Genomic DNA, 26,041 nt, shown 5'->3' with positions numbered 1-26,041 from the left:
AGGGGACCCCCACCTGGGGACCGTCACCTCGAGGGCTGTAGGGAGCCAGCCAGGGCATGCCGGGGGGGTAACTGCTGGGGGGGAGAAGTGGGGGGCAAATCTCAGCAGGAGGCAGTTCTGCACTAGGACCCCCCCCCGTATGACACACACACAGACACAGTTGAACTGGGTGGATGGCAGTTTATCAATGGGGGGGTGTGTGCTCCATGAACAACCCCCCCCTTACACCCCACATTCAACTCCACCCCACCCCACGGCTCTGCGTCCCCCTTCCCCCAGCCTTACATGGAAAAGCAGCTTAAATAAAAACTTAAAAAAAGTAACAGGGTGGGGGGGAGGCGGGAGCTGCCCCCCCTGCCATCCCCACCCCCAAGGAAATTCACATTTCAACACCACCGACGGGTAATAAATAAGGGGGGGGGACAAAATAGGGCTGATTTGGGGGACAAGAGCACCCTGGGGGAAGGAATGGAGAGCTGGCTGGGGGGGTAGGGAGGGAAGGGGGTAGCGGACAGTGATAGCCGGGGGGGCAAGGTCACTTAGTTGACATTTCCCCCCTCCAGCCCCCCTAACCAGAGCAGGGGGGCAGCTCTAAGTGCTAAAATTCACCCCCCTAAAATCCAGGGTTGGGGCACCCCCCAACAGACACCAAGAGGGGGGAGTAATTGAACAAACTCCCCCCCCAACTCCCCATGGACTAGTCCAACCCCCCTCCCCGCCCAATTCATCTAGTACTCCCCCCTTGAAATGTTCAATGGAAAACCCTAACCTAGGTCACAGCTGAAACTGCCCCCCCCCCCAACATGAAATCATGCGGGTGGTATACTTTCTCTACCCCCCGCCAACTGAAGTAGTTTAGGGGATCCCTCCCCTGCCGAGGTAGACCCCCCCACGAAAAAAATTAAGTCCTTTGTGGTTCAATAAATCCCCCTCCCCCAAATCTCCCAGCATGCTACAGGTGCCCCCCCCCCAAAATCCTTAGCATTTTCTATGTGCAAAAGACAGCTCTGGCCACCACACGGAGCTGTGTGTAGGGGGGGGCCTCCCCCCAAGGTTTAAAACAGTGTCAGACTCTTTGCATCTTGTCCAAATTCTCCCCCCCCAGGCTGTGCCACAGGAGGGGGGATGCCCCTCCCCAAAAATGGCAGCCGCTTCTGGTGTCATGCCCCTCTGCTGGGCATCTGGAGAGGGGGCGCAAAGACACCCCTCAGAAATACAGTCGTCCTCTGGAATCGGGGGGGGGGGGGGGTTCACACAGCTAGAAGCCCCCCCCACAGCATCCGGCGCCCTCTGCTGGTCCATATGGGGGGGGTCACTCGACACGCACCAGCAGGCCATAGAGGACGGTGGCCCCCTTCTCCTTGGTGACCCACTCGAGCTCAGCGGGGCTGAAACGGGGGTCCGGGGGGTCAGGGGCGCCGGCCGAGGGGGGGCCCGGCTTGTAGGAGCCGGGGCGCACGCACACTTGGAAGGCCACCTGCGCCCCGTGCTGCCGCTGAGACTTGGGGTCCCGGAATCTGTCCAGAGGGAAAAGAGAGAAGGGGTCAGGGACCCACTGCTGCCCCCCAACTCGCTGCCCCCCCGCCCCCCCAGTGGCGGGCAGCACTCACTGCACTTTGGTGGCGAAGGCCTCCAGGCCGGCGTAGCGCAGGGTGGGCGAGAGCAGGACGCGGTGGGGCTCAGCCCCCCGGCCGGGGGAGCTGTTCTCCGGCTCGTGGTAGCCCCCGCCCTGGGGGTCCGCCTTGGCAGGCCGGCAGCTCAGGATGGACGTGCTGCCTGGGGGGGGGTGGGAACGGGACAGCCAGTCAGTGAGCCCCGATCTGCGCCCCCCCCACCCCAGGCCCCACCCCTAAGCACTGCCCCCCTACCCCAGTGGGAGGAATCTGGGGCTTGGAACCCATTGGCCAGGGCCAGGTCATAAGAGCTGGGGGGCTGGGAGCCAGGACTCCTGGGTTCTCTCCCTGACTCTGGGAAGGGAGTGGGGTCTGGTGGGTTAGAGCAGGGGGGCTGGGAGCCAGGACTCCTGGGTTCTCTCCCCGGCTCCGGGACGGGAGTGGGGGCTGGTGGTTAGGGCAGGGGGGCTGGGAGCCAGGACTCCTGGGTTCTCTGCCCGGCTCTGGGAGGGGAGTGGGGCTGGTGGGTCAGAGCAGGGGGGCCGGGAGGGGCGCAACAGGCTCGGTGCCAGGTCCCTCCTACCTGCTCCCAGCTCCCCTTGGTCCAGCATCCTCCGGACGGCACCCACGCTGGTGCCGTGATAAGCCATGTGCCACTTCTTACAGGTGATGGCCACCTCCAGCTGGGGGTTCACCCTGTCAGGGGGGAGGGAGAGGGTATCAGAGCCAGGAACCCCCCCCACAACCCCCCCGTGCAGTCCATTCCCAGCTAGACACCGCCCCACCCCAGCCTCCCCCCTTCCAGTCCGATCCCCCTCCCGCCCGGCCGGGTACCTGAGGTTGAAACGGCACCAGCCGAAGGGCAAGGCGTAGTCCCGGGGGGGGTCCCCCCGCTTGTAATAGGCCTCGTCCCCCCGCAGCTTGTGGCACGACTCGCAGTAGCAGAGGCTGAATTTAGGATCTTCCACAAAGTAGTCGTCTGGGAGGGAAGGGGGGGGCGAGTCAGGTGTTGGGGGGGGAGGAGAGCTGTCCCAAGCCTGAGAAATTGGGTGTTAACTCTGAACCCTAATGACAACGTCCACCATCCAGCTCCCCCTCACGCACACGTTCCAAACCAGCCGGCCCTGTTCGGTCACTAACATGGCACCATCTAGGGCGGGTTCATGAGAAGCGGGGTGCCCCCCACCCCGATGCCCACGTAGAGGCGGGTCCCGGCTCACCTGGCAGCAGCAGGAGGTCCTTGAAGCGGGCGCAGAGGGCGTGGTACTCGCAGGTCTTCATGGTGTTCATGTCCACGGGGGGCGTCCAGCACACGCTCTCTTTAATGCCTGCAACAGAGAAAGAGGGTAGCCAGCCCCGCCCCACACACACCCTAGAGGCGCAGAGGGGAGGGCCCAGCCCCAGCCCCACTCCCTCACCGGGGCAGATCCTGCCCCCCACCCAGCAGAGGGCAGCCAAGCTCCATCACTCACCATCCACCATGTCTGCCTTCTCCATGTCCCCCTGGGCGTGGGAGTCTGTGCTCTCTCCTCCCAGCGCTGGGGTGTCGTTCGTTACTATGGTAACCTGGGGGGACAAATGCACTGGTTGGGGAGTGGGGGGGAGTGGGTGCCAGGGTTCTCCCCCCGGTTCTGGGAGGGGAGTGGGGGCTAGTGGTTAGAGCAGGTGGAGCTGGGAGCCAGGACTCCTGGGTTCTCTCCCCGGCTCTGGGAGGGGAGTGGGGACTAGCGGTTAGAGCAGGGGGGCTGGGTTGTCCCCCCTCCGGGGGTGGGGCTCACCTGCTCGCACTGCCCGTAGAGGTCGACGAGGACGTAGCAGGGACTGGGGATGTCCTGGGCGGCCACCCCCTGGTCCATGCCGTTGACGTAGAGGTGCAGGCAACTGCTCGAGTCCACCAGCAGGCCCAGCACCGTCCCCTCAGGGCACGTGTCCAGATTGGGCCCGTAGTTCTCACAGATCTGCGGGGTGGGACCATAGTGAGCCCCAGGACCCATTCCCCACCCCCCTGAACCAGCCAGTCCCTGTCCTGGGGCCGGGTGGGAGCTGGCGCCCCCTAGAGGGGACAGGCCCCTGCCCCATTCCCTGCCCCCCTGAGCCAGCCAGTCCCTGCCCTGGGGCCGGGTGGGAGCTGGCGCCCCCTAGAGGGCACAGTGGGGCCCCGGGCCCATCCCCACCTTGAGCGAGTTGTGGAAGACGGAGTCGCGCTGCAGCAGCCAGGCGGAGCGCTTGAGGGAGCAGGCCGTGGCGGGGAAGTTGAGGCGCTCGGGCGAGGTGCCGATGACGCCCAGGGACAGGGACGACGTCCACTGGGGGTTCAGGAAGTCGATCTGAACCTGGGAAAGGGGGAACGAGTGGGAGAACAACCATGATGCCATTGGAGAGGAAGTGATGTCAGAAGCCACCGGGACCCACCTCCCATGCGGCCCTGAATGTTGCCACCCTCTGTGAGGTCACATCCCCATCATGACATCACACACGCCCTAGACAGACAGGAGCAGGACCAACATCCTCCCTATCACGACATCACATCCTCCCCTAACAGGAAGTAGCAGACCCCATAGCCACCTCCATCATGACATCACATCCTCCCCTGACAGGAAGTAGCAGGCCCTACACTTGCTCGCATCATAACATATCCTTCCTCGACAGGAAGTAGCAAGCCCTACACCCACCCCCATCATGACATCACATCCTCTCCTGACAGGAAGTAGCAGGCCCTCCTCCCTCCCCTATCATGTCACATCTTCCCCCATAATGACATCACATTCTCCCCAGATAAGAAGTAGGAGACCCTACAGCCACCTCCCCCACCCATCATGACATCACATCCTCCCCTAACAGGAAGTAGCAGACCCTGCAGCCACCTCCATCATGACATCACGTTCTCCCCCGACAGGAAGTAGCAGGCCCTACACTTGCTCGCATCATAACATATCCTTCCTCGACAGGAAGTAGCAAGCCCTACACCCACCCCCATCATGACATCACATCCTCTCCTGACAGGAAGTAGCAGGCCCTCCTCCCTCCCCTATCATGTCACATCTTCCCCCATAATGACATCACATTCTCCCCAGATAAGAAGTAGGAGACCCTACAGCCACCTCCCCCACCCATCATGACATCACATCCTCCCCTAACAGGAAGTAGCAGACCCTGCAGCCACCTCCATCATGACATCACATCCTCCCCTGACAGGAAGTAGCAGACCCTGCAGCCACCTCCATCATGACATCACGTCCTCCCCCGACAGGAAGTAGCAGACCCTGCAGCCACCTCCATCATGACATCACGTCCTCCCCCGACAGGAAGTAGCAGACCCTACAGCCACCTCCATCATGACATCACATCCTCCCCCAAGGGGAAGGAGCGGGGCAAGGGCCACACCTGGAACAGCTGGCCCTGGGGCAGGGGCTGGGCGATGACCACGATGCCCTGGTTGTAGCTGGCCACGCGGGTGGCCGTCAGGTTGCCGTTGGACAGCAGGATGTTCTTGCCGTGGTTCTCCAGGAACTCCATGGCGGCCGGCGGCACGGGGGCCTCGTTCTCACACTGCAGCCAAGGGGAGAGGAAGGGGGTCACTCACCAGCTTGAGCCAGCGCCCCCTAGAAGGGACAGGCCCCTGCCCCATTCCCCACCCCCCTGAGCCAGCCAGTCCCCGCCCTGGGGCCGGAGGGGAGCTGGCGCCCCCTAGAGGGGACAGGCAGCATCTCCTACTCTTCCCACCGTAAGGCTGGAGCAGGGCTGGCGCCCCCTCAAGGCAAAGGGGCGAATTTCCCGTCTCCCAGCACTCACAGGTGTGGGCTCCTCCTCCTCCTCTTCCTCGCTGTACGTCTCAGAGGCGACTGACGGGGGCTTGGTGCCGTCCGACTCCTCCAGCACCGTGGAGCTGACAATGGAGACTGCGGTGACGCGTCCGTACAGATCCAGCACCACGTAGACGTTCTGAGGACACAGGACATGGGGGAAGAGGGGAGGCTGGTGGGTTAGAGCAGGGGGGGCTGGGAGCCAGGACTCCTGGGTTCTCTCCCCGGCTCTGGGAGGGGAGTGGGGTCTAGTGGTTAGAGCGGGGGGATTGTTGGGTTCATCCCACACTCCAGCGAGGTAGAGCCCCTCAGCACTGGACACGGCAGGGACAGAGACGTCCTGTTGTGGGGAGGAAGTGATGGGGGGCACTCTGGGAGCTCACGGGGCAGCGATTTCCTGCGACATCACATCATATGCCCCCCAAACAGGAAGAGGCGGGCCCTAACCCTTGCATGACATCACATCACATCTGCTCCCAGACAGGAAAAGGTGGGACCTATTCCCCCCGATGACATCATCAAAGGGCAGACCGACACCCATGACATCACTACCCACCCCTGACAGGAAGAGGCGGACTGAAGCCCATGACATCAGATGTCCCCACAAAAGGCAGCCCCCTTGGGGGACGCTGGCTGCTGGGGTGGGGGCCTGGAAGGGGGGAGGCTCCGACCCCTACCCAGCGGGGCTCACATGGGCTCTGCCCCCCAGCACCATTGGGCAGTTGGGGGTCCCAGCAAGGATTTACCTTGGCCACGCCGGTGGTGGCCGGCCCCATGTCCTCGCCGTCCACCAGGATGTGCATGGTGTCGTCCGCGCAGCGCTTCACCCCCACGCGGTTCCCCACCTGCCGGGAGGGGGGGCCTGGGTCACAGCCATGGTCCCACAACTCCTGCCCACTCCTCCCCACCCCCCAGGATCAGACCACTGGGCCGCCCATTCTCATGCCCCCTGCCCACCCCCCAGGCCAGACTGCTAGGCCCCCCATTCCCATGCCCCCTGCTCACTCCCCCCTCCAGACCAGACCGCTGGGCCCCCCATAACCCACGCCCCCCGCCCACTCCCCCCTCAGACTAGACCGCTGGGCCCCCCATAACCCACGCCCCCTGCCCACTCCCCCCCGCAAGACCAGATCGCTGGGCCCCCATAACCCATGCCCCCTGCCCACTCCCCCCCCCAGACCAGGCCGCTGGGCCCCCCATAACCCACACCCCCTGCCCACTCCCCTCTGCAAGACCAGACCGCTGGTCCCCCATAACCCACGCTCCCTGCCCACTCCCCCTTGCAAGACCAGACCGCTGGGCCCCCCCATCTCCACACCCCCTGTCCACTCCCCCCCCCACCAGACCGCTGGGCCCCCCAAAACCCACGCCCCCTGCCCACTCCCCTCCCCCCAGACCAGACCACTGGGCCCCCCATTCCCACACCCCCTGCCCACTCCCCTCCCCCCAGACCAGACCACTGGGCCCCCCATTCCCACACCCCCTGCCCACTCCCCTCCCCCCAGACCAGACCACTGGGCCCCCCATTCCCACACCCCTGCCCACTCCCCTCCCCCCACACCAGATTTCTGCCCCCAGCCCCCTGCCCACTCCCGCCACCACCTCGGGATCAGAGCGCCGGACCCCCCCATCCCCTCGCCCCCACCTCGAACCAGATCTCTGGGCCCTCCTCTGCCCACTCCTGCCACCCCACCCCCGAAGGACCAGACCACTGGGCCCCCCAACCCCATGCCCCTTGCCCACTCCCTGTCCCCGGGGACCAGACCACTCTTCCCCCCCCCCCCAACACAGGATCAGACCACAGGGCCTCCCATCCCTAAACCCCCTGCCCCTTCCCCCCCTACCCCCAGGACCATACCGCTGGGCCCCCCAAGTCCCTGCCCATCCCCCGACACACATCCCCACTCCCCCAACCCTGAGACCAGACTGCTGCCCCCCCCGCCCTCTGTCCACTACCCCCCACAGGGACCAGACCAGATCACTGGGCCCCTCCAGCTCCACATCTCTCCCCCCAGTGGGCCTCTGCAGCCCTGCATTTCCCCTCCGATCCCCCCCCCCCGGCCCCGGCCCGCCCAGCCCCACAGCTCCCCCGCCCCCGGCGCAACTCACCCCCAGCCTCTCCAGCGAGCAGCCGTAGTTCTGCTTCTGCAGCTGGCCGTTGCGCCGCACCTCGGAGCCGGCCACCAGCCAGGTGGCCTTGGAGTGCAGCTCCGGCAGGGAGGCCGGCAGCCCCGTGGCCGCGTAGGGCACCTCGGAGGGCAGCAGCGTGGTCAGCCCCACGTGGAAGGAGCCTGACCATTTCTCGTCCAGCTCCTCGATCTTCACCTGGGGGGGGCGAGCATGGGGGGGGGGCGGGATCCAGCCCTAAGGTCAGAGGTCACTGAGCAATGGCAGGGGATGGGGAGTGTGGCTCCAAGGGTCAGAGGTCACGAATCAATGGTGGGGAAGGGAGAAAATCCGGCTCCAAGGGTCAGAGGTCACCAAGCGACGTTGGGCAGGATCGGCTCCAAGGGTCAGGGGTCACTGAGCAAGGGGGGTGGGAACATGAGTGTGGGCCCCACCCCAGAGCCAGGCTGGGCACAGCTCCCCCTACTGTCCCCAGGATGAAGGCACCGGCTGTACCAGCCACCTTAGCTCAGACTCACCCCCCCCGCCCCGGTGATGGGGGCTGGGAGCAGCGATCTAGCTGGGGCCAGGCTCCATCCACTCTGATGGGGTGGCAGGGGGGCGAGACCTCCCCCACCCCACCCCAGCAGCAAATACCCCAGCCTGGCGGGGGGGGGGACGACTCACCTCAAACACCTCGTCGGCCTTCAGCTCCTTCATGCTGAAGACGATGCCGTGGCTGTAGCCAGTCACGCGCACGGCCCGGCACCCGTCGTCCTGGAAGGCCACGTTCTTCCCGCAGCTGCTGTGGAAGCGGTGAGCCACGCCCGGCACTGGGGGAAGACGTGGCCATCAACAATTGGTGGGACGCCAGTGGGGGCTCTCCCCCGGCAGGCAGGGCGGCGCTAGGGGCGCTGTGGGGCAGGGAGCAGGGTGGGGGCTCAGCAGGGGGTGCTCTCCCCTGGCAGGCAGGGCTGGCCCCATGGGGCACAAAGGAGGCGCTGTGGGGCAGGGGCTCAGCAGAGGGCGCTCTCCCTAGCAGGCCGGGTGGGGCTGCTACCAACAGAGGGGCCCCCGAAGTCAGCACAGCGATGCAGCCAGCTCTGGGGCGGGGCTCTCACCTGGCGAGTGGATGGGGAAGGATTTCTCGGTGACATTGCTGGTCGACAGGCTGTTGTCCATGGGGCCCGTGGCGCTGGTGATGGACACCTGGACGCACTGGCCGTAGAGATCCACCACGGCATACACCTCTGTGCCGCGCCACCGGGGGAGGGGAGCAAAGGGTTAACCAGGCCGCAGCTGCCATAACACCCAGCTAGACTATTACCCCCCTGTCCCCATCAGTCCAATGGATTCATCCAGTCTGGTACATTTCCACCCCCCTTCCAGTGAGCCCACCCACATCAGTATATCTCCCCCACCACAAGCCCAATGGGCCCATCCAGGTCCCCCCACGCAGATCAATGGGCCCATCCAGCCCATATATCCTCCCACCCTGGATCAGCCCAATGGCCCCATCCAGTCCCTCCCCCCCCCGCGACCAATGGGCCCATCCAGCCCAGTATATCCCCCACCCCCACCCCGGCCGGCCAGATCAGTCCAATGATCCCATGCATGGGGGAACACACTAGGCCGGATCAGACCAATAGGCCCATCCATGGGGGGACAAAAACACAGAAGGCCGGATCAGACCAATAGGCCCCACGCTGCAGAGGGAACGTGCCAGGCTGGATCAGACCAATGGACCTGTGCAGGAGGAGGGGGGAAATACACGCTTAGGGTGACCAGACGTCCCGATAAAATCGGGACTGTATCGATTTTGAGGAGTTTGTCCCATGTCCCGACCAGAGTACGGTCAGGAAGCCACTGATCCTGATATTTTGTTTCCTGGTCTTTGGCAGCAATTCGGCGGAGAGCCCTTCGGTCACGGACGGCCTTCGGCGGCTTCTGTCTTCGGCAGCAAGGTTTATTACCTGCCGCCGAAAAACCGGCAAAGACCATCCACGACCGCAGGGCTCTTCGCCGAACTCCCAGACGGGAGAATGTTAAAAAAAGGGCCCCCCCCAGCAGTCCTGATATTTTCCCCTTAACATCTGGTCACCCTAAACACACTGGGCCAGATGAGACCAATGGGCCCATCTGTGGGGGGAACACGCTGGGCTGGATCAGACAAATGGGCCCGTCTGTGGGGGGGGACATAGTGGGCTGGATCAGACCATTGGGCCTGTCTGTGAGGGGGGGACACACCAGGCCAGATCAGACCAAGAGGCCCATTGCTGGGGGGGGAGGGGGGGACACAGTGGGCTGGATCAGACCATTGGGCCTGTCTGTGAAGGGGGGACACAGCAGGCCAGATCAGACCAAGAGGCCCATTGCTGGGGGGGGAGGGGGGGAAGGGGAACACAGCTGGCCAGATCAGACCAAGAGGTGTGTCCGTGGGGGGGGGGACACAGCAGGCCGGATCAGACCAAGAGGCTCATTGCTGGGGGGGCGGGGGAAGAGACACAGCGGGCCGGATCAGACCAACAGGCGTGTCCGTGGGGGGGGGGACACACAGCGGGCCGGATGAGACCAAGAGGTGTGTCCATGGGGGGCGGGGCACAGCGGGCCAGATCAGACCAAGAGGCGTGTCCGTGGGGGGGGAGGGTGACACAGCGGGCCGGATCAGACCAAGAGGCGTGTCCGTAGGGGGTGGGGGACACAGCGGGCCGGATCAGACCAAGAGGCGTGTCCGTAGGGGGTGGGGGACACAGCGGGCCGGATCAGACCAAGAGGCGTGTCCGTAGGGGGTGGGGGACACAGCGGGCCGGATCAGACCAAGAGGCGTGTCCGTAGGGGGTGGGGGGCTGGGGTGGGGCGGCTCACCCTTGGCGGGGGGCAGGCCGGAGCAGGCCACGCCCTGGTCCACGCCGTTGATGAAGTAGTGCAGGTCCCCCTTGGCCGTGCGCATCATGCCGATGCGGGATCCCGTGGTCAGCGAGTCCAGGTCGCAGCCGTAGTTGTTGCGCATGGTGTTGCCGTCCTGCATGATGGCTGTGCCGCTGCGGGGGGGCGGGAAGGGAGGGGTCACAAGGAGACACAGTCCCACCCCCCCACAGGAACCCAAGCGAGAGGTCCCCCCCCCCCATATCCCAGCTCCCCACCCCAAGACACGGCCTTGCCTCTCCTGTGGCTGAGCCCCCGGAAACTCACCTGAGACCCCCCCGACACACACACACACACACACACACACACACACACACACAAATCCCCCCCCCCCCAACACACACACACTCAGGGCTTGTCTACATCAGAAAGTTGCAGCGCTGGTGAGGGAGTTACAGCGCTGCAACTTTGAAGGTGTACACATCTGCAGGGCACCACCAGCGCTGCAACTCCCTGTTTGCAGCGCTGGCCGTACTCCCGTTTTGTCTCGGGTGTAGAGGATCCAGCGCTGGTGATCCAGCGCTGGTAATCCAATGTAGACACTTACCAGCGCTTTTCTTGACCTCCGTGGAAGGAGGAAGCCTCTGGTAATCAAGCTGGTCTCCTTTCCCGGTTTGCTCTCTCGTTCCCGGAGCCCAGAGCAAGCAGGTCTCCTTCCCTGCGGTTTGCTGGGTGGCTCCGGGAACGCGAGAGCAAACCGCGGCGAAGCGGGTCTCCTTTCCCGGTTTGCTCTCTCGTTCCCGGAGCCCAGAGCAAGCAGGTCTCCTTCCCTGCGGTTTGCTGGGTGGCTCCGGGAACGCGAGAGCAAACCGCGGCGAAGCGGGTCTCCTTTCCCGGTTTGCTCTCTCGTTCCCGGAGCCCAGAGCAAGCAGATCTCCTTCCCTGCGGTTTGCTGGGTGGCTCCGGGAACGAGAGAGCAAACCGCGGCGAAGCGGGTCTCCTTTCCCGGTTTGCTCTCTCGTTCCCGGAGCCCAGAGCAAGCAGGTCTCCTTCCCTGCGGTTTGCTGGGTGGCTCCGGGAACGCGAGAGCAAACCGCGGCGAAGCGGGTCTCCTTTCCCGGTTTGCTCTCGCGTTCCCGGAACCCCCCTTGAAGCCGCCCAACAGCGCTGCAGTGTGGCCACATCTAACACCACTTGCAGCGCTGGTTGCTGTAAGTGTGGCCACTCTGCAGCGCTGGCCCTATACAGCTGTACTAATACAGCTGTAACAACCAGCGCTGCAAAACTTTAGATGTAGACATGGCCTCACTCACCTAAGCATCCAGGTGTCGTAGTCAATGTCCGTCATGGTGTTGGGGAACTCCAGGTCTTCGGGCCGGATGGCCGTGACCCCTGCCGGAGGGAATCCGAGCCGTGAGGGGCTGGAAGGGGCAGGGAGGGGTCCGCCCGGGCCTCCTGCACCCCTCCCGCCCTAGATAACACACCGCGGAACGGGCTCTGCCCTGCAACCCACCCTGAGCGACGTTTCGGCCATACGAGCCCCCCATTGGTTAGCCCCCCATTGATTTTCCCTTCCTAAGTGGGGGCCGGGCGGCTGGTCTTCACTGAATTTCAAGTTGGCGAGGTCAGAAAAATTTGGCACAGTCAGTTCGACTTCTGATCCGGCCCCCGGAAGCAGTGGCGACCCCTCCCGGCTCGGGGGCAGCCACGAATTCGGAAAATAGACTTGCCACTCCGTTATCCAGGTGAGTCACCAGGTCTCAGTGCGATTTGCCCGGTGCTGAGATGCAGCCACCTCTGGGGCGGGGCGGCCAGTTACCCAGGGATCCCTCACCCGGCACGGAGAAGTGCCCACCTCTGGGGCGTGGGGCGTCTGGTTCCCCAGGGACCCCTCATCCGGCGCCGAGATGGGACAGGAAGTGAAACCGACCGCCGTCCCCCAGCGGCGCTCTCCCAGTGGGTGGGGAATTACACCAAGGAAGTGGGGGCCCCCCTGTCTCTCACCCGCCTCTATCGAGCCGGACCAGCGATCCACCATCTTCTGGATGACGATCTCGAAGAGTTCTCCGTCCCGGAGGGCCCTGCGTGGGGAGAGGGGAGAGCCATGAAGCCCAGGGAGGGGGCAGGCCGGGGGGGCAGCACAGGGGGGGCGGGCGCAGTGCCACACACACCAACCGGTTGGAGATGACGATGGCGTCGTTGAACTCGCTGCGGCAGTTTTGGCGCAGCGCCGTGCGCCCGCCGTTGGTGATCACCGCGTTGGCGCCGTGCAGCTGGTGGAAACGCAGGTCACTCACCGAGGCCGTGGACGAGGGGCTGCTGGGCGACAGCTGGTGGTTGCCCTCCGACAGGTCGTCGGGCAGCGGGAGGAGATCTGGGGGGGGAAGCGAGGGAGGGGGGGTGTTCCTGGGGTGCACGGGCCCCGCCCCTCGGCTGTAGCCCAGCCCCCGGGACACCCCCCTGGGCACCAAGAGACAGGGTCCCCCCGCCAGGTATATCCCAGCCCCCCAGGATCCCCCAGCATCGAGACAAGGCCCCATCCCCCTCCCACTTCTATCCCAGCCCTGGGACCCACCCCTCACTGAGACACGGCCCCCGCCCCCAATATCCCAAACCCTAGGGCCCCCCAGCACCAAGACATGGCCCCCACTCTGATATATCCCAGCCCTGGGACCCCCAGCACCCAGACATGGCCTCGTCCCCCTCCCCCTCCCACCCCCAATTCTATGCCAGCCCTGGGACCCCCACCAAGACGTGGCCCCGTCCCATTCCCCCCCCATATCCCAGCCCCCCAGCACCGAGACATGGCCCCATCCCCGTTGCACCCGGAGTTCTGTCCCAGCCCTGGGAGCCTCAAGCACTGAGACATGGTCCTATCCTGTCCCCGCCCCATATCCCAGCCCCCCCAGCACCAAGACATGGCGCCGTCCCATCCCTGCCCCGTATCTCAGCCCCCCAGAATACCCCAGCACTGAGACATGGTCCCATCCTATCCCCCCCCCCCATATCCCAGGTCCCCCAGGCACCAAGACATGGTCCTGTCCCCCCTACCTAGATGCCAGCCCCTCCGGGAGCAAGACACGTCCCTGCGACCGCCCCCCCCCGCTATCCCCCAGCCCCACGCCAGGCCCCACCCGGCTCACCTGTGTCGTCGAGGATGGTGGCCTGCGCCGCCTGCCCGTACAGATCCACCACGGCGTAGACGTTGGGTGGTACGTTCCAGGCGGCCGGCCCCTGCGCCACCCCGTTGACGAAGAAATGCAGCGTGCCGTCCTCTTTGCGAACCACGCCCACCGTGTCGCCCGCCTGGGGGGAGGGGGGCAGCAGAGGGGGTGAGGGCACTGCCCTGCAGTGTGTGGGGGGGACGGGCTGCCCCCCCCGGCACCCAACTCACCTTGAGCCGATCCAGGTTGTGCCCGTATTCATCCAGGATGGTGGTGCCGTTGTGCATAACCCCGTTGCCCGTCATCATCCAGGTGCCTGGAGGAGAGGGGACGAGGGGGGGGTCACCAGCGGTGCCCGGCCCAGTCACTCAGCTCGCCGTTAACCTGCGGAACTGCCTGCCGCAGGACCCGGGGACCAGCTCAGCCGCGTGGGGTCATCAGCAGCCTATGAGGCATGACCACTAAACCCGCCCCCGCAGGCATCAGTTAACCCGGGGAACTACCCATCCGTCTGCCCTGGGGAGAGATTAACTCGCGGAAAGGTTAACCCGGGGAACTACCTGCCACAGGACAGGTACTACTCCACCGGGGGAGAGCTTAGCCCAGGGAACTACCAGCCACAGGGTGCAGCCACCAGCCCTCTGGGCAGCAGTTAACCCAGGGAACTACCCACTGCAGGGCACAGCGGCCAGCTCCTGCTTCAGCCACGAATTATCCCAGAAACTACCAGCTTGCCAGCACCCCCAGCTGGCAATAACCCAAGGAACTACCCACCAGTCGGTTCTGGAGAGAGGTTAACCCGGGGAAAGGTTAACCTGGGGAACTACCCGCCACAGGACAGGTACTAGTCCGCCCAGGGAGAGTTTAACCCGGGGAACTACCTGCCCCACGCCATGGCTGCCAACTCTCACTCCACTCACCAATTATCCCAGGAACTACCAGCTGCCAGCACCCCCAGCTGGCAATTAACCCGGGGAACTACCCGCCACAGGACAGGTACTAGTCCACCCGGGGAAAGCTTAACCCAGGGAACTACCCGCCATAGGGTGCAGCCACCAGCCCTCTGGGCAGCAGTTAACCCGGGGAACTACCCACCGCAGGGCATGGCTCCCAGCTCCTGCTCCAGCCACAAATTATCCCGGAACTACCAGCTGCCAGCACCCCCAGCTGGCAGTTAACCCTGGGAACTACCCGCTGCAGGGCACGGCTGCCAGCCCCACTTGGGGGGCAATTGGGGGCCAGAACTCTCCCAAAGGGAGCTGGCCACATGCTGGAGGCAGGGTGGGGATGGAGCCAGAGCCAGCCGCCAGGTATTATCCCCCCCCTGCCCTCGTGGGGCGCCCGGGTCCGGACCTGAGCGCAGGTTGGTCATGGTGGAGGGCAGCTGCAGGTAGGTGGGGTTGTGCGTGGTCACCCCGATCTCGATGGAACCTGCCCACTTGTCCACCATCTTGTCGATCCGCACCTGGAAGACCTCGTTGTTACGCAGGGCCCGGTTGCTAAGGACGACCCCATGGTTGAAGTCGTCCGTGGCGCTAGGGAAGAGAGACAGGTTAGCTCGGACACGAGCCACCGACTCAGGCGCCAAGATGCGGCCACTTCTGGGGCGGGGCGGCCAGTTACCTAGGGACCCCTTGCCCCGTGCCGAGATGCAGCCACCTCTGGGGCGGGGCAGCCGGTTACCAAGGGACTCCTCGCCCAGTGCTGAGATGCAGCCACCTCTGGGGCGGGGCAGCTAGTTACCCAGGGACCGCTGATCCGGCGCTGACATGCAGCCACCTCTGGGGTGGGGCGGCTGGTTACCCAGGGACCCCTCACCCTGCGCCGAGATGCGGCCACCTCTGGGGCGGGGCAGCCGGTTACCAAGGGACCCCTCGCCCAGTGCTGAGATGCGGCCACCTCTGGGGCGGGGCAGCCGGTTACCCAGGGACCCCTCACTCGGTGCTGAGATGCAGCCACCTCTGGGGCAAGGCAGCTGGTTACCCAGGGACCCCTCGCCCAGCGCTGAGATGCAGCCACCTCTGGGGCAAGGCAGCTGGTTACCCAGGGACCCCTCGCCCAGCGCTGAGATGCAGCCACCTCTGGGGCGAGGCAGCTGGTTACCCAGGGACCCCTCGCCCGGTGCTGAGATACAGGATACGTGATGGCCCCAGGCCCTGGCGGGGGCAGGCTGCCACTCACTGCGGGCGGAGGGCCGTGCGCCCGTCGTTGATGATGGCTGCCTTCTGGCCGCAGTTGGCGTGGAAAAGCAGGCGCTCCGGCTCGGGTTCACCCACCCCACCGGCCTCGAGGGCGCGGCGCCCCACGTCCGGGGAGAGGGCCCGCATGATGGCGTTGTTCCGCCGCAGCCGGTCGCTGTGGTTGTGGTTGTGGACGATGGTGACCTTCACCGCCATGCCGTAGAGATCCACCACGCCATACACCACCAGCGGGGTCAGGGTGGTAGCCACGCCTGGGGCAGGGAGGGGGAGAATCACACACCATGCATCCACTTCTGGGGCAGGGCAGCCGGTTACCCAGGGACCCCTCGCCCGGCGCTGAGATGCGCCCACCTCTGGGGCGGGGCGGCCAGTTACCCAGGGACCCCTCGCCCGGCGCTGAGATGCAGCCACCTCTGGGGCAGGGCAGCCGGTTACCCAGGGACCCCTCGCCTGGCGCTGAGATGCAGCCACCTCTGGGGCGGAGCAGCTGGTTACATAGGGACCCCTCACCCAGCGCTGAGATGCAGCCACCTCTGGGGCAGGGCAACCGTTTACCCAGGGTCTCCTCGCCTGGCGCTGAGATGCGCCCACCTCTGGGGCGGGGCGGCCTGTTACCCAGGGCCCCCTCGCCTGGCGAGGAGATGCGCCCACCTCTGGGGCGGGGCGGCCGGTTACCCAGGGACCCCTCGCCCGGCGCTGAGATGCAGCCACCTCTGGGGCGGGGCGGCCGGTTACCCAGGGACCCCTCGCCCGGCGCTGAGATGCAGCCACCTCTGAGGCGGGGCGGCCGGTTACCCAGGGACCCCTCGCCCGGCGCTGAGATGCAGCCACCTCTGAGGCGGGGCGGCCAGTTACCCAGGGACCCCTCGCCCGGCGCTGAGATGCAGCCACCTCTGAGGCGGGGCGGCCCGTTACCCAGGGACCCCTCGCCCGGCGCTGAGATGTAGCCACCTCTGGGGCAGGGCGGCCGGTTATCCAAGGACCCCTCGCCCGGTGCCGAGATGCAGCCACCTCTGGGGCGGGGCGGCCGGTTACCCAGGGCCCCCTCGCCTGGCGCTGAGATGCGCCCACCTCTGGGGCGGGGCGGCCAGTTATAACAGCACCAGAGTAAACCCTGCCTGCCAGGGGAGAGCGCCCCCTGCTAAGCCCCTCGCTCCGCCCCCTACCTTGGTCAATGCCGTTGATGTAGAAGTGCAGAGCGTTGTTGGATTTCCGGGTCAGGCCAATGTGATCTCCCTCCTGTGGGGACAAGAGGGGGCAGTTAGGGGGAGCTGCAGCCGAGGAACCCAATGAGGGGGTGAGGGCAGAGGCAGAGGGGGGATGATGGGGGTACAGGAGGATGAGGGAGGTGCAGGGGTACAGGGGACTGAGTTTGGGGAAGCTTGGTTCGCACGAGGGGTGCACGTGTATGGCAACCCCCTCACCCTCAGGGGGCTGGCAATGGGGTTTCGGGGCGCCCGCAGGGGGCGGCTATGGGGGGCTCACCCGCAGTGGGGTAGCTAGGAGGGTTTGGGGGGACAGGGGGATCAGTCACAGGGGGGCTCTCACCTGCAGCTCGTCCAGGCTGAATTCGCAGTATTCCCGCCGCGTCCCTTTACCGTTGGTCAGGATCCCGCAGCCGCTCATCATGATCGTGCCTGGGGTGTGTGTAGGGGGGGCCTCCTGTCAGCCAATCAGCTACGGGGACCCGCACCCCAGGGAAACCCCCCCCCCGCCTATTCAGCTCCTTCTTCCCCCCAAATTCAGCCATCAAAAGAGCTGCACAGGCGTGCAGGAGGGGGAAACTGAGGCACAAAACGACATAGGGACCTGCCCCTCCCCGAGAAGGGGATAGAACCCAGGCATCCTGGCGCTAACCCACAGACCCGCCCCACCCCAAGCCAGGAGAGAACCCAGGAGTCCTGGCTCCCAGCCTTCCCCCAGTTCTAACCAACAGCCCCCCACTCCTCCCCTAGAACCAAGGAGAGAACCCAGGAGTCCTGGCCTCCCCCCGCCCCCACAGGCAGGTACCAGAGCGCAGGTTGGTCATGGTTGCGGGGTACTCCAGGCTGTTGGGGTTGTGGGTCGTCACCCCGATTTCAATGGAGCCAGACCACTTGTCCACCAGCTTGTCGATGCGGATCTATGGGGCAACAAGGGGGGGGGGTCAGGGGACTCACCGCTCCCCTAGCCAGCCCCCCGACCCCACCCCGCTGCTGTATTTCTCCGCCTCTGGGTGTACCCCAACTCCCTCCCCTCCTGCCCCAAACCCCCTGGATAATGCCGGTGCCCCCTCCCCAAGACTCACCCCCTGGGTACTCCTGGCCCCACAGCCTCACCCCGCCGCCCTCCTGCCCCATCCCTCCCCTATGTGCTCCCCTCCTGGGCACCCCACATCGGCGGGCACCCCCGTCCTCACCACCACCACCTGTCACACAGCACCCCCCCATTCCCCATACGCCCCCCAACATCTCAGAGCATCCTGCCCCCCCAATGCCCCAGCCCCCCTATATCCCATCCCAGTCCCACCCCAGACGTAGAACATTTCTTTGTCCAATAGCTGGTTCCCCATGACCCCACCCCAGCCCTTGGTGTCTGGCTGGCCAGGACCCCCATCCGGAACCCACCCCCCATCTTCCTCCCAGCCCCACCAAGAACCCCACCCCAGCCCTCGGTGTCTGGCTGGCCAGGACCCCCATCCGCAACCCACCCCCCCCCATCTTCCTCCCAGCCCCACCAAGGACCCCACCCCAGCCCTCAGTGTCTGGCTGGCCAGGACCCCCATCCGCAACCCACCCCCCATCTTCCTCCCAGCCCCACCAAGAACCCCACCCCAGCCCTTGGTGTCTGGCTGGCCAGGACCCCCATCCGCAACCCACCCCCCATCTTCCTCCCAGCCCCACCAAGAACCCCATCCCAGCCCTCGGTGTCTGGCTGGCCAGGACCCCCATCCGCAACCCACCCCCCATCTTCCTCCCAGCCCCACCAAGAACCCCATCCCAGCCCTCGGTGTCTGGCTGGCCAGGACCCGCATCTGCAACCCACCTCCCCATGTTCCCCCAGCCCTCCCACCTCAAACACCTCGTCATGATTCAGTGTCTGCTTGGCCAGGACCCCACCCCAGCCCCCTCATGTCCTCCCAGCCCCCCAACTCGGCTCCCCACCTCAAACATCTTGTTGTCTCTCAGTGTCTGGCTGGCCAGAACCCCGTCCCACCCCCCCGTGTCCTCCCGGGCCCCCATCCAGACTCCCCACCTCGAATATCTCGTCCCGCAGCGGCCGGTTGGTCGTGACCCAGACCCAGCCCCCCGTGTCCCCCCAACCCGGCCCCCCACCTTGAACATCTCGTTGTCCCGCAGCGGCCGGCTGGTCATGACCCTACCCCAGCCCCCTGTGTCCCCCCAGCCCAGCCCCCCACCTCGAACATCTCGTTGTCCCACAGCGGCCGGTTGGTCATGACCCCGCCCCAGCCCCCCGTGTCCCCCCAGCCCCCCACCTCGAACATCTCGTTGTCCCGCAGCGGCCGGTTGGTCATGACCCTGCCCCAGCCCCCCCGTGTCCCCCCAGCCCAGCCCCCCACCTCGAACATCTCATTGTCCCGCAGCGGCCGGTTGGTCATGACTACGCCGTTGTTGAACTCGTCCAGGGGCCGGCGCCGCTCGGCCGTCTTGTTGCTGTTGCTCAGCTTGATGAGGGTCCCGCACTTCTCGTGGAAGAGCAGCGCGTCGTTGGAGGTGAGGGGGGCGCCCCCCTCGCCCGGCGGGGGGCTGCCCAGGCTGACGCTCAGCAGGCTGCCGTTGTAGGCCGACAGAATGGCGTTGCTCACCACCTCCGACAGCTCCACGCTGGACAAGCCTGGGGGGACGGACGGATGATGGTCTAGGGGTGGGGCGGGGGGGGGACAGGAATCAGGGACGGACGGAAGGATACGGGGAGGGAGAACCAGGGACGGACAGTCGTATGGACGGACAGATGGGGGAGGGGGAGGGAGAGGAATCACGGACGGACAGACAGACGGGGGGGGCAGGAAACAGGGAGACAGACAGACGTGGGGGGGGGGAAGGGGACCTGAGTCTCCCCGTTCCTCCCCGTCAAGCCCTCTGGGCCCAGATTTACCACCCCAGGGCTAGGAGGCGGGAACAGCCCGCAACGGGGAAGTCCCGCCCCCCTGGAGGCGGGAACAGCCCGCAACGGGGAAGTCCCGCCCCCCTGGAGGCGGGAACAGCCCGCAACGGGGAAGTCCCGCCCCCCTGGAGGCGGGAACAGCCCGCAACGGGGAAGTCCCGCCCCCCCCAGGCTAGGAGATGGGGCCAGGCCAGCTGGGGTCTATTTGAAAGTCTGACCTGGCAGCGAGGCCTCCTGCCCCAAACTCGACCTGGGGCCCCAGCGCCAGGCCACTGCTCAATTCACGGGTGGGGTGGACACGCCCCTCTCCATGCACCCATCCCACCATGCCCAGCACTCCCGCTGGGAGCGAAGGCTTCTGGGTAACGTCCAGGGCAAAGCACGATGGGACAGGCCCACCCGGGGGCTGCACCGGCTCAGTGGTCCGAGCCCGGCTCGCGCTGCGGGAGTGGTGTAGACGGGGGCGGGGGGGGGCAGGTCGGGGTCACTCACCGTTCTCAGACTCCAGGCTGTTGGGGAATTTATCCGGGCGGCTCTGGTTACGGGGCAGGGCCAGGGCTGGGAAGAGAAACACGAGGAAGAAGAGGGAAGCCGGTGTTACACCCCTCGATCCCGACCTGCTAGCCCAGCCCTGCCAACGCCCCTCACTCCCGACCCACAGCCCTGCCCCCCAGTGCCCCTCACTCCTGACCCGCAGTCCCTGCCAGCCTGGCCCTGCCGGTGCCCCTCACTCCCAACCCGCAGTCCCTGCTAGCCCAGCCCTGGCCCCCCAGCTCTGCCGGTGCCCCTCACTCCTGACCCACAGCCCCTGCGAGCCCAGCCCTGCCCCCCCCCAGCTCTGCCAATGCCCCTCACTCCTGACCGACAGCACCCTGGCCGGAGAGGCGCAGAAGGGGGGAGTATTGGGGCCGGCCCGGGCTGCAAGAGAGGGCCTTGCCGAGGCGCGGGGGCATTGGGGCCGAGGACGCGGAGGAACAGGCTGGGGCTCCGGGTAACCAGAACGGACCAGAGACACGGGAACCAGGTGGTCATCGGGGTTTCTTTGACCCTCTACTCCTGGGCGAATCTGTGCATGGTTACAGACATCCTGGCCGAGGAGTATTTTGCAAATAAATTACCAAAATAATTGAAATTGGTGTGACTCCCCAGCGTTATTTTGACAAAACATTTGCAGGATTTTAAAATATGGTGCGCAGGATTTTTAGCCTTTTGGCGCAGGATTCACCCAGGAGCAACCTCTAGAGCAGAAGCATCACATCCCTGGGCACAAAGGGGGCACGTTTAAGTGGCCGGGCGGCCTCCAGGCTCCGAGAAGAGGTGCCCAGGAAACGAGCCAGACAGGACCCGGCACTTCAGCCTGTCAACCGAGGAACGCAGCCCGGAGGTTGGGCTCCCCAGCCCCAGCAAGGGGGACGTTGATACCAGCTGGCGTAAGGGGCGCAGAGGGGATCCCCCAGGTCGCCAGCACACCGACAGGCAGCACGTGAGGTCTCTGCAGCCAGCCAGAGACGTGCTTGGCCGGCCTAGCGCTTGCAAAATGTACAGACGGGCGATACCAAAGGAGTTCTGCGTCTACACTGAAAATGACGTTCTTCGAATCCAGGAGTGAAGACGGCAGACAGGAGAAAGCAGCCGCTTCTCTCTCCGTCCGGCCCCCGGGGTCACCTCGGGAACGTCTCCTTGGAAACAGAGCCGGCAGCTAATTGAGATTGGGGCGCCGGCAAGGAAGGAGCCCCCGGAACAGCACGGGGTGCGTGCTGTTTGCAAGTGAAGACAACAGGTTGGACGGGGGGCTAAGTGGTGGTTTGGAGGGGGACCCGGAAAGGTGGGGAGGCCGGTTCTGTGAACACTGGAGCGTCCAGCGGACACCCCATGGGGACGGTGGTTTGGGGGGGGGGGGGCCGGAAAGCTGGGGGGGGCCGGTTCTGTGAACACTGGAGCGTCCAGCGGACACCCCATGGGGACGGTGGTTTGGGGGGTTGGCCGGTTCTGTGAACACTGGAGCGTCCAGTGGACACCCCGTAGGGATGGTGGTTTGGGGAGGACCCAGAAAGGGGGGGAGCTGGTTCTGTGAACACCGGAGCGTCCAGCGCACACCCCGTAGGGATGGTGGTTTGGGGGGGGACCTGGAAAGGTGGGGTGGGCCGGTTCTGTGAATACTGGAGCATCCCGCAGACACCCCGTGGGGATGGTGGTTTGGGGGGGACCCAGAAAGGGGGGGAGCCGGTTCTGTGAACACCGGAGCGTCCAGCGCACACCCCGTAGGGATGGTGGTTTGGGGGGGACCTGGAAAGATGGGGGGGCCGGTTCTGTGAACACCGGAGTGTCCAGCGCACACCCCGTAGGGATGGTGGTTTGGGGGGGACCTGGAAAGATGGGGGGGCCGGTTCTGTGAACACTGGAGCGTCCAGCGGACACCCCGTGGGGATGGTGGTTTGGTGGGGACCCGGAAAGGTGGGGGGGCCGGTTCTGTGAACACTGGAGCGTCCAGCGGACACCCCGTGGGGACGGTGGTTTGGGGGGGGGACCCGGAAAGGTGAGGGGGGGGCCGGTTCTGTGAACACTGGAGCGTCCAGCGGACACCCCGTGGGGACGGTGGTTTGGGGAGGGGACCCGGAAAGATGGGGGGGCCGGTTCTGTGAACACTGGAGCGTCCAGCAGACACCCCGTGGGGACGGTGGTTTGGGCGGGGACCCGGAAAGGTGAGAGGGGCTGGTTCTGTGAACACCGGAGCGTCCAGCGCACACCCCGCGGAGGAGGTCGGGGAGCGCCTGTTGCTCACAAGACAGCGATGCCAATTGCGTCGGCCGTGGAAATCAGGGGGCCGACCCACCGCAGACACACATGGGGCACTTGTTAGTGGGGTGCCCCCGGGAAGCGTCCCCACACTCCGCCCCCTCCTGCCCCCAGGGACCCCCCCACACACACGCTTCGTCCCGAGTCTTGGGCGGCGGGAAAAGGGGGGTCTCTACCTTCATCTCCCGCGGCGCCGTCCTCGGCCTCCTCCGGCTCGCCGGGCACCACGGTGACCTGCGTGCACTTGCCGTAGAGATCCACCACGGCCCAGACGCGGGGCGGGATGCCGGTGGCGGCCACGCCGCAGTCCTGCCCGTTGACCCAGAGGCGCAGCTCCCCGGCGGCCGTGCGCTGGATGCCCACCCGGTCGCCCTCGCCCAGCTGGTCGAGGTCCTGGCCGTACTCCTCGAGGATGGAGCGCCCGTCCCGCAGCACGGAGCAGCCCGAGACGATCCACGAGCCGCCCTTCAGCCCCGTGGCGCTGCTGGGGAAGTCCAGGTGGTCGGGGTCCAGCGCCGTCACCCCGATCTCGATGGAGCCGCTCCACGAGTTCACCTGGGGGGGTGGGGGGGAGACGGCGGGAGTCAGGGCCGGCCCTTCCGCGGGGCTCCCTTTGCAATCAGGGCCGGCCCCAACGCCCCCCCCTTCTGCGCCTCGGCAGGGCCCCCCCTTGCAGCCAGGACCAGCCCCGACGCCCCCCCCTTCTGCGCCTCGGCAGGGCCCCCCCTTGCAGCCAGGACCAGCCCCGACGCCCTCCCCTTCTGCGCCTCGGCAGGGCCCCCCCTTGCAGCCAGGACCGGCCCCAATGCCCCCCCCTTCTGCGCCTCGGCAGGGCCCCCCCTTGCAGCCAGGACCGGCCCCGATGCCCCCCACTCTGCGTCTTGGCAGGGCCCCCCCTTGCAGCCAGGACCAGCCCCAATGCCCCCCACTCTGCGCCTCGGCAGGGCCCCCCCTTGCAGCCAGGACCAGCCCCAATGCCCCCCACTCTGCGCCTTGGCAGGGCGCCTCGTTTCTGGCGGTGGTGGTTGAAGCCCCCCCCAATCTCCCCGCCCCCCCCCGCGCCGGGTGCTCGGCGCTGCGCACCTTGCGGTCGATGCGCCCCTCCCCCCCGCGCCGGGTGCTCGGCGCTGCGCACCTTGCGGTCGATGCGCCCCTCCCCCCCGCGCCGGGTGCTCGGCGCTGCGCACCTTGCGGTCGGTGCGCCCCTCCCCCCCGCGCCGGGTGCTCGGCGCTGCGCACCTTGCGGTCGGTGCGCCCCTCCCCCCCGCGCCGGGTGCTCGGCGCTGCGCACCTTGCGGTCGGTGCGCCCCGCCCCCCCCCGCGCCGGGTGCTCGGCGCTGCGCACCTTGCGGTCGGTGCGCCCCCCCCCCCCGCGCCGGGTGCTCGGCGCTGCGCACCTTGCGGTCGGTGCGCCCCTCCCCCCCGCGCCGGGTGCTCGGCGCTGCGCACCTTGCGGTCGGTGCGCCCCGCCCCCCCCCGCGCCGGGTGCTCGGCGCTGCGCACCTTGCGGTCGATGCGCCCCGCCCCTCCCCCCCGCGCCGGGTGCTCGGCGCTGCGCACCTTGCGGTCGATGCGCCCCGCCCCCCCCCCCGCGCCGGGTGCTCGGCGCTGCGCACCTTGCGGTCGGTGCCCCCGCCCCCCCCCCCCCCCGCGCCGGGTGCTCGGCGCTGCGCACCTTGCGGTCGATGCGCACGGCGAAGACGCGGCCCGGCCGCAGCGGCTCGCGGCTCAGCACCAGCCCGTGGTTGAACTCCTGGCCCGGCTGGGAGCGCGCGGCGCTGCGGCCCCCCTGCGAGAGCGTCACCAGCTTCCCCGTGCGCGGGTGCAGCGCCCCGCCCGGGCCCGACATGGCGCCCCCCGGGCCGCCGGCCGCGCTTTACGGCAGTGTCGCGACCGCCCTCCCACCGCGCCGCCGCGCTTTACGGCAGCGCTGCGGCTCCTCTCCCGCCGCGCCGCCGCGCTTTACGGCAGCGCCTCCAGTCCTCTCCCGCAGCGCCGCCGCGCTTTACGGCAGTGTCGCGACTCCCCTCACACAGCGCCGCCGCGCTTTACGGCAGCCTCGCGACACCTGTCAAACGGCCACCCTCTCCTTTCAGACGGCGCCGGCGCGCTTTATGGTAGCGTTGACAATTTGCTCTCGCGACAATCTCGCTTTACGGCAGCGTCGCGCTGTCCCGCGAGAGAAGCACGACCCCCTCCTCCCGGCAGGTTGATGGCGCTCTCAGGGCTGCCGCGTTTTACGGCACCACGGAACCAGGGCTAGGGTGGCGCTTTACGGTAGCGGCCGGGGCCCTTTTCGCTTTTACTACACTCGGGGAACAGTTCCACCACTGCGACCTCGCTTTACGGCACAGTGAATGCTGCCAGCCGCTGGGCTTCACGACCGTGAATGCACGATCGCGCTTTACGGCACTGCGGAACCCACACTCACCATAGACCAGCTTTTGCGACCGACGGGAGGGATCGCTTTACGGCAGCACCGTCTGCTGCTTTACGGCAGCGTGGCATTTACAAAAAAAGAACAGGGGTGGCTTTGCATCACGGACACTTTACGTTGACACGGCACCGTCTGTTGCTAGGGCCTGCCGTGAACAGGCCCCATTCCCGCACCGCCTCTCCCACTTGGACGGCTAGGTCGGCATCGGCCCTTTTTTTACGACAGTGCTGTGCTGCACAGAACCAGGATGTTTTGCTTGACGGCAGCGTGGCCGAAATACTTTTCCCCTCCTTGCAGCTGTTGCCCGGGTTACGGAAGGGCGGGGCTGGGGAAGGGGGCGTGACGCAATGAGAACGATTAGCCCCAGTGACAGCGAATGGCCATAGGAATTGTCCCGGGGAAACCATCAGCAAATGGCTAATTAGTGCCAATCCCTGGTGCCAGTTTAATTAGTGCAAATGACTGGTGCAATTCACTAATGGGCAGAATCGGTGCAGGTATAATTCGTGCAAAGAAATATCTAGTGCAAAGTGGTGCAATGAAGCTGCTCGTGCAGATAGTCGTGCAAGCAATACTTTAGTGCAAGGGATTGGTGCAACAGATTAGTGCAAGGGAGTGGCTCTCGACCCTGCTTCCCGGGCCGTAGTTTGCCCACCCCTGAGGTGGATTATCTAGTCTGCCCTCCGACAGATCACACGGAGGCCAACAATTTATTCCGGATTAAAGCATCGGCCAGAAAAGGCATCTGGTCCGGAGCGACAGCCGTCAAGAGACGGAGAACGCAGCACTGCCCTTGCCAGTTTGATCCCTTAGCTAATCCGCCCCGGGACCCCTCTCCGAGGTAGGGCTGGGCTCCCTGCGCCCCCTCCCCGAGGCGGGGCTGGGTTCGTGCGCCCCAGGACCCCTCTCCGAGGTAGGGCTGGGTTCGTGCGCCCCAGGACCCCTCCCCGAG

The 26,041-nt window shown here is 66.1% G+C and overlaps 1 protein-coding gene and 1 long non-coding RNA gene across 4 annotated transcripts; both read right to left on the bottom strand.

Annotated features, from left to right (window-relative positions):
- Window positions 1-983: 983 nt before the first annotated feature.
- On the bottom strand, window positions 984-24,510 carry NEURL4 (neuralized E3 ubiquitin protein ligase 4). 2 transcript variants are annotated; one of them, XM_050933549.1, is made up of 29 exons: window positions 24,328-24,510; window positions 22,829-23,207; window positions 20,349-20,414; window positions 19,312-19,586; window positions 17,763-17,874; window positions 17,301-17,389; window positions 16,919-16,991; window positions 15,733-16,003; window positions 14,905-15,086; window positions 13,782-13,867; window positions 13,531-13,693; window positions 12,563-12,761; window positions 12,392-12,468; window positions 11,701-11,779; window positions 10,388-10,563; window positions 8,644-8,772; window positions 8,210-8,355; window positions 7,526-7,741; window positions 6,163-6,261; window positions 5,406-5,555; window positions 4,998-5,162; window positions 3,788-3,946; window positions 3,392-3,571; window positions 3,086-3,179; window positions 2,834-2,941; window positions 2,448-2,592; window positions 2,197-2,309; window positions 1,611-1,776; window positions 984-1,517 (listed from the first exon to the last, which is right to left on the bottom strand). In XM_050933549.1, the coding sequence occupies exons 1-29, from the start codon at window positions 24,499-24,501 to the stop codon at window positions 1,313-1,315; spliced, it is 4,476 nt and encodes a 1,491-aa protein (XP_050789506.1). In that variant the 5' UTR covers window positions 24,502-24,510; the 3' UTR covers window positions 984-1,312. The 2 variants fall into 2 exon arrangements, with proteins under 2 accessions (XP_050789506.1, XP_050789507.1); XM_050933550.1 differs by lacking the exons at window positions 19,312-19,586; window positions 20,349-20,414; window positions 22,829-23,207; window positions 24,328-24,510 and adding an exon at window positions 19,150-19,198.
- LOC127039705 (uncharacterized) lies at window positions 16,028-16,912 on the bottom strand. Of its 2 annotated transcripts, none has more exons than XR_007771304.1 (3): window positions 16,764-16,912; window positions 16,404-16,523; window positions 16,028-16,223 (listed from the first exon to the last, which is right to left on the bottom strand). It is a non-coding gene; the product is annotated as an uncharacterized LOC127039705 (long non-coding RNA). The 2 variants fall into 2 exon arrangements; XR_007771305.1 differs by having other exon boundaries at window positions 16,704-16,766.
- Window positions 24,511-26,041: the final 1,531 nt, after the last annotated feature.

The sequence above is a fragment of the Gopherus flavomarginatus genome, chromosome 23 (assembly GCF_025201925.1).
Source record: "Gopherus flavomarginatus isolate rGopFla2 chromosome 23, rGopFla2.mat.asm, whole genome shotgun sequence".
NCBI classification, from domain to species: Eukaryota; Metazoa; Chordata; order Testudines; family Testudinidae; genus Gopherus; species Gopherus flavomarginatus.
This window is presented reverse-complemented; position numbering and strand designations above follow the sequence as displayed.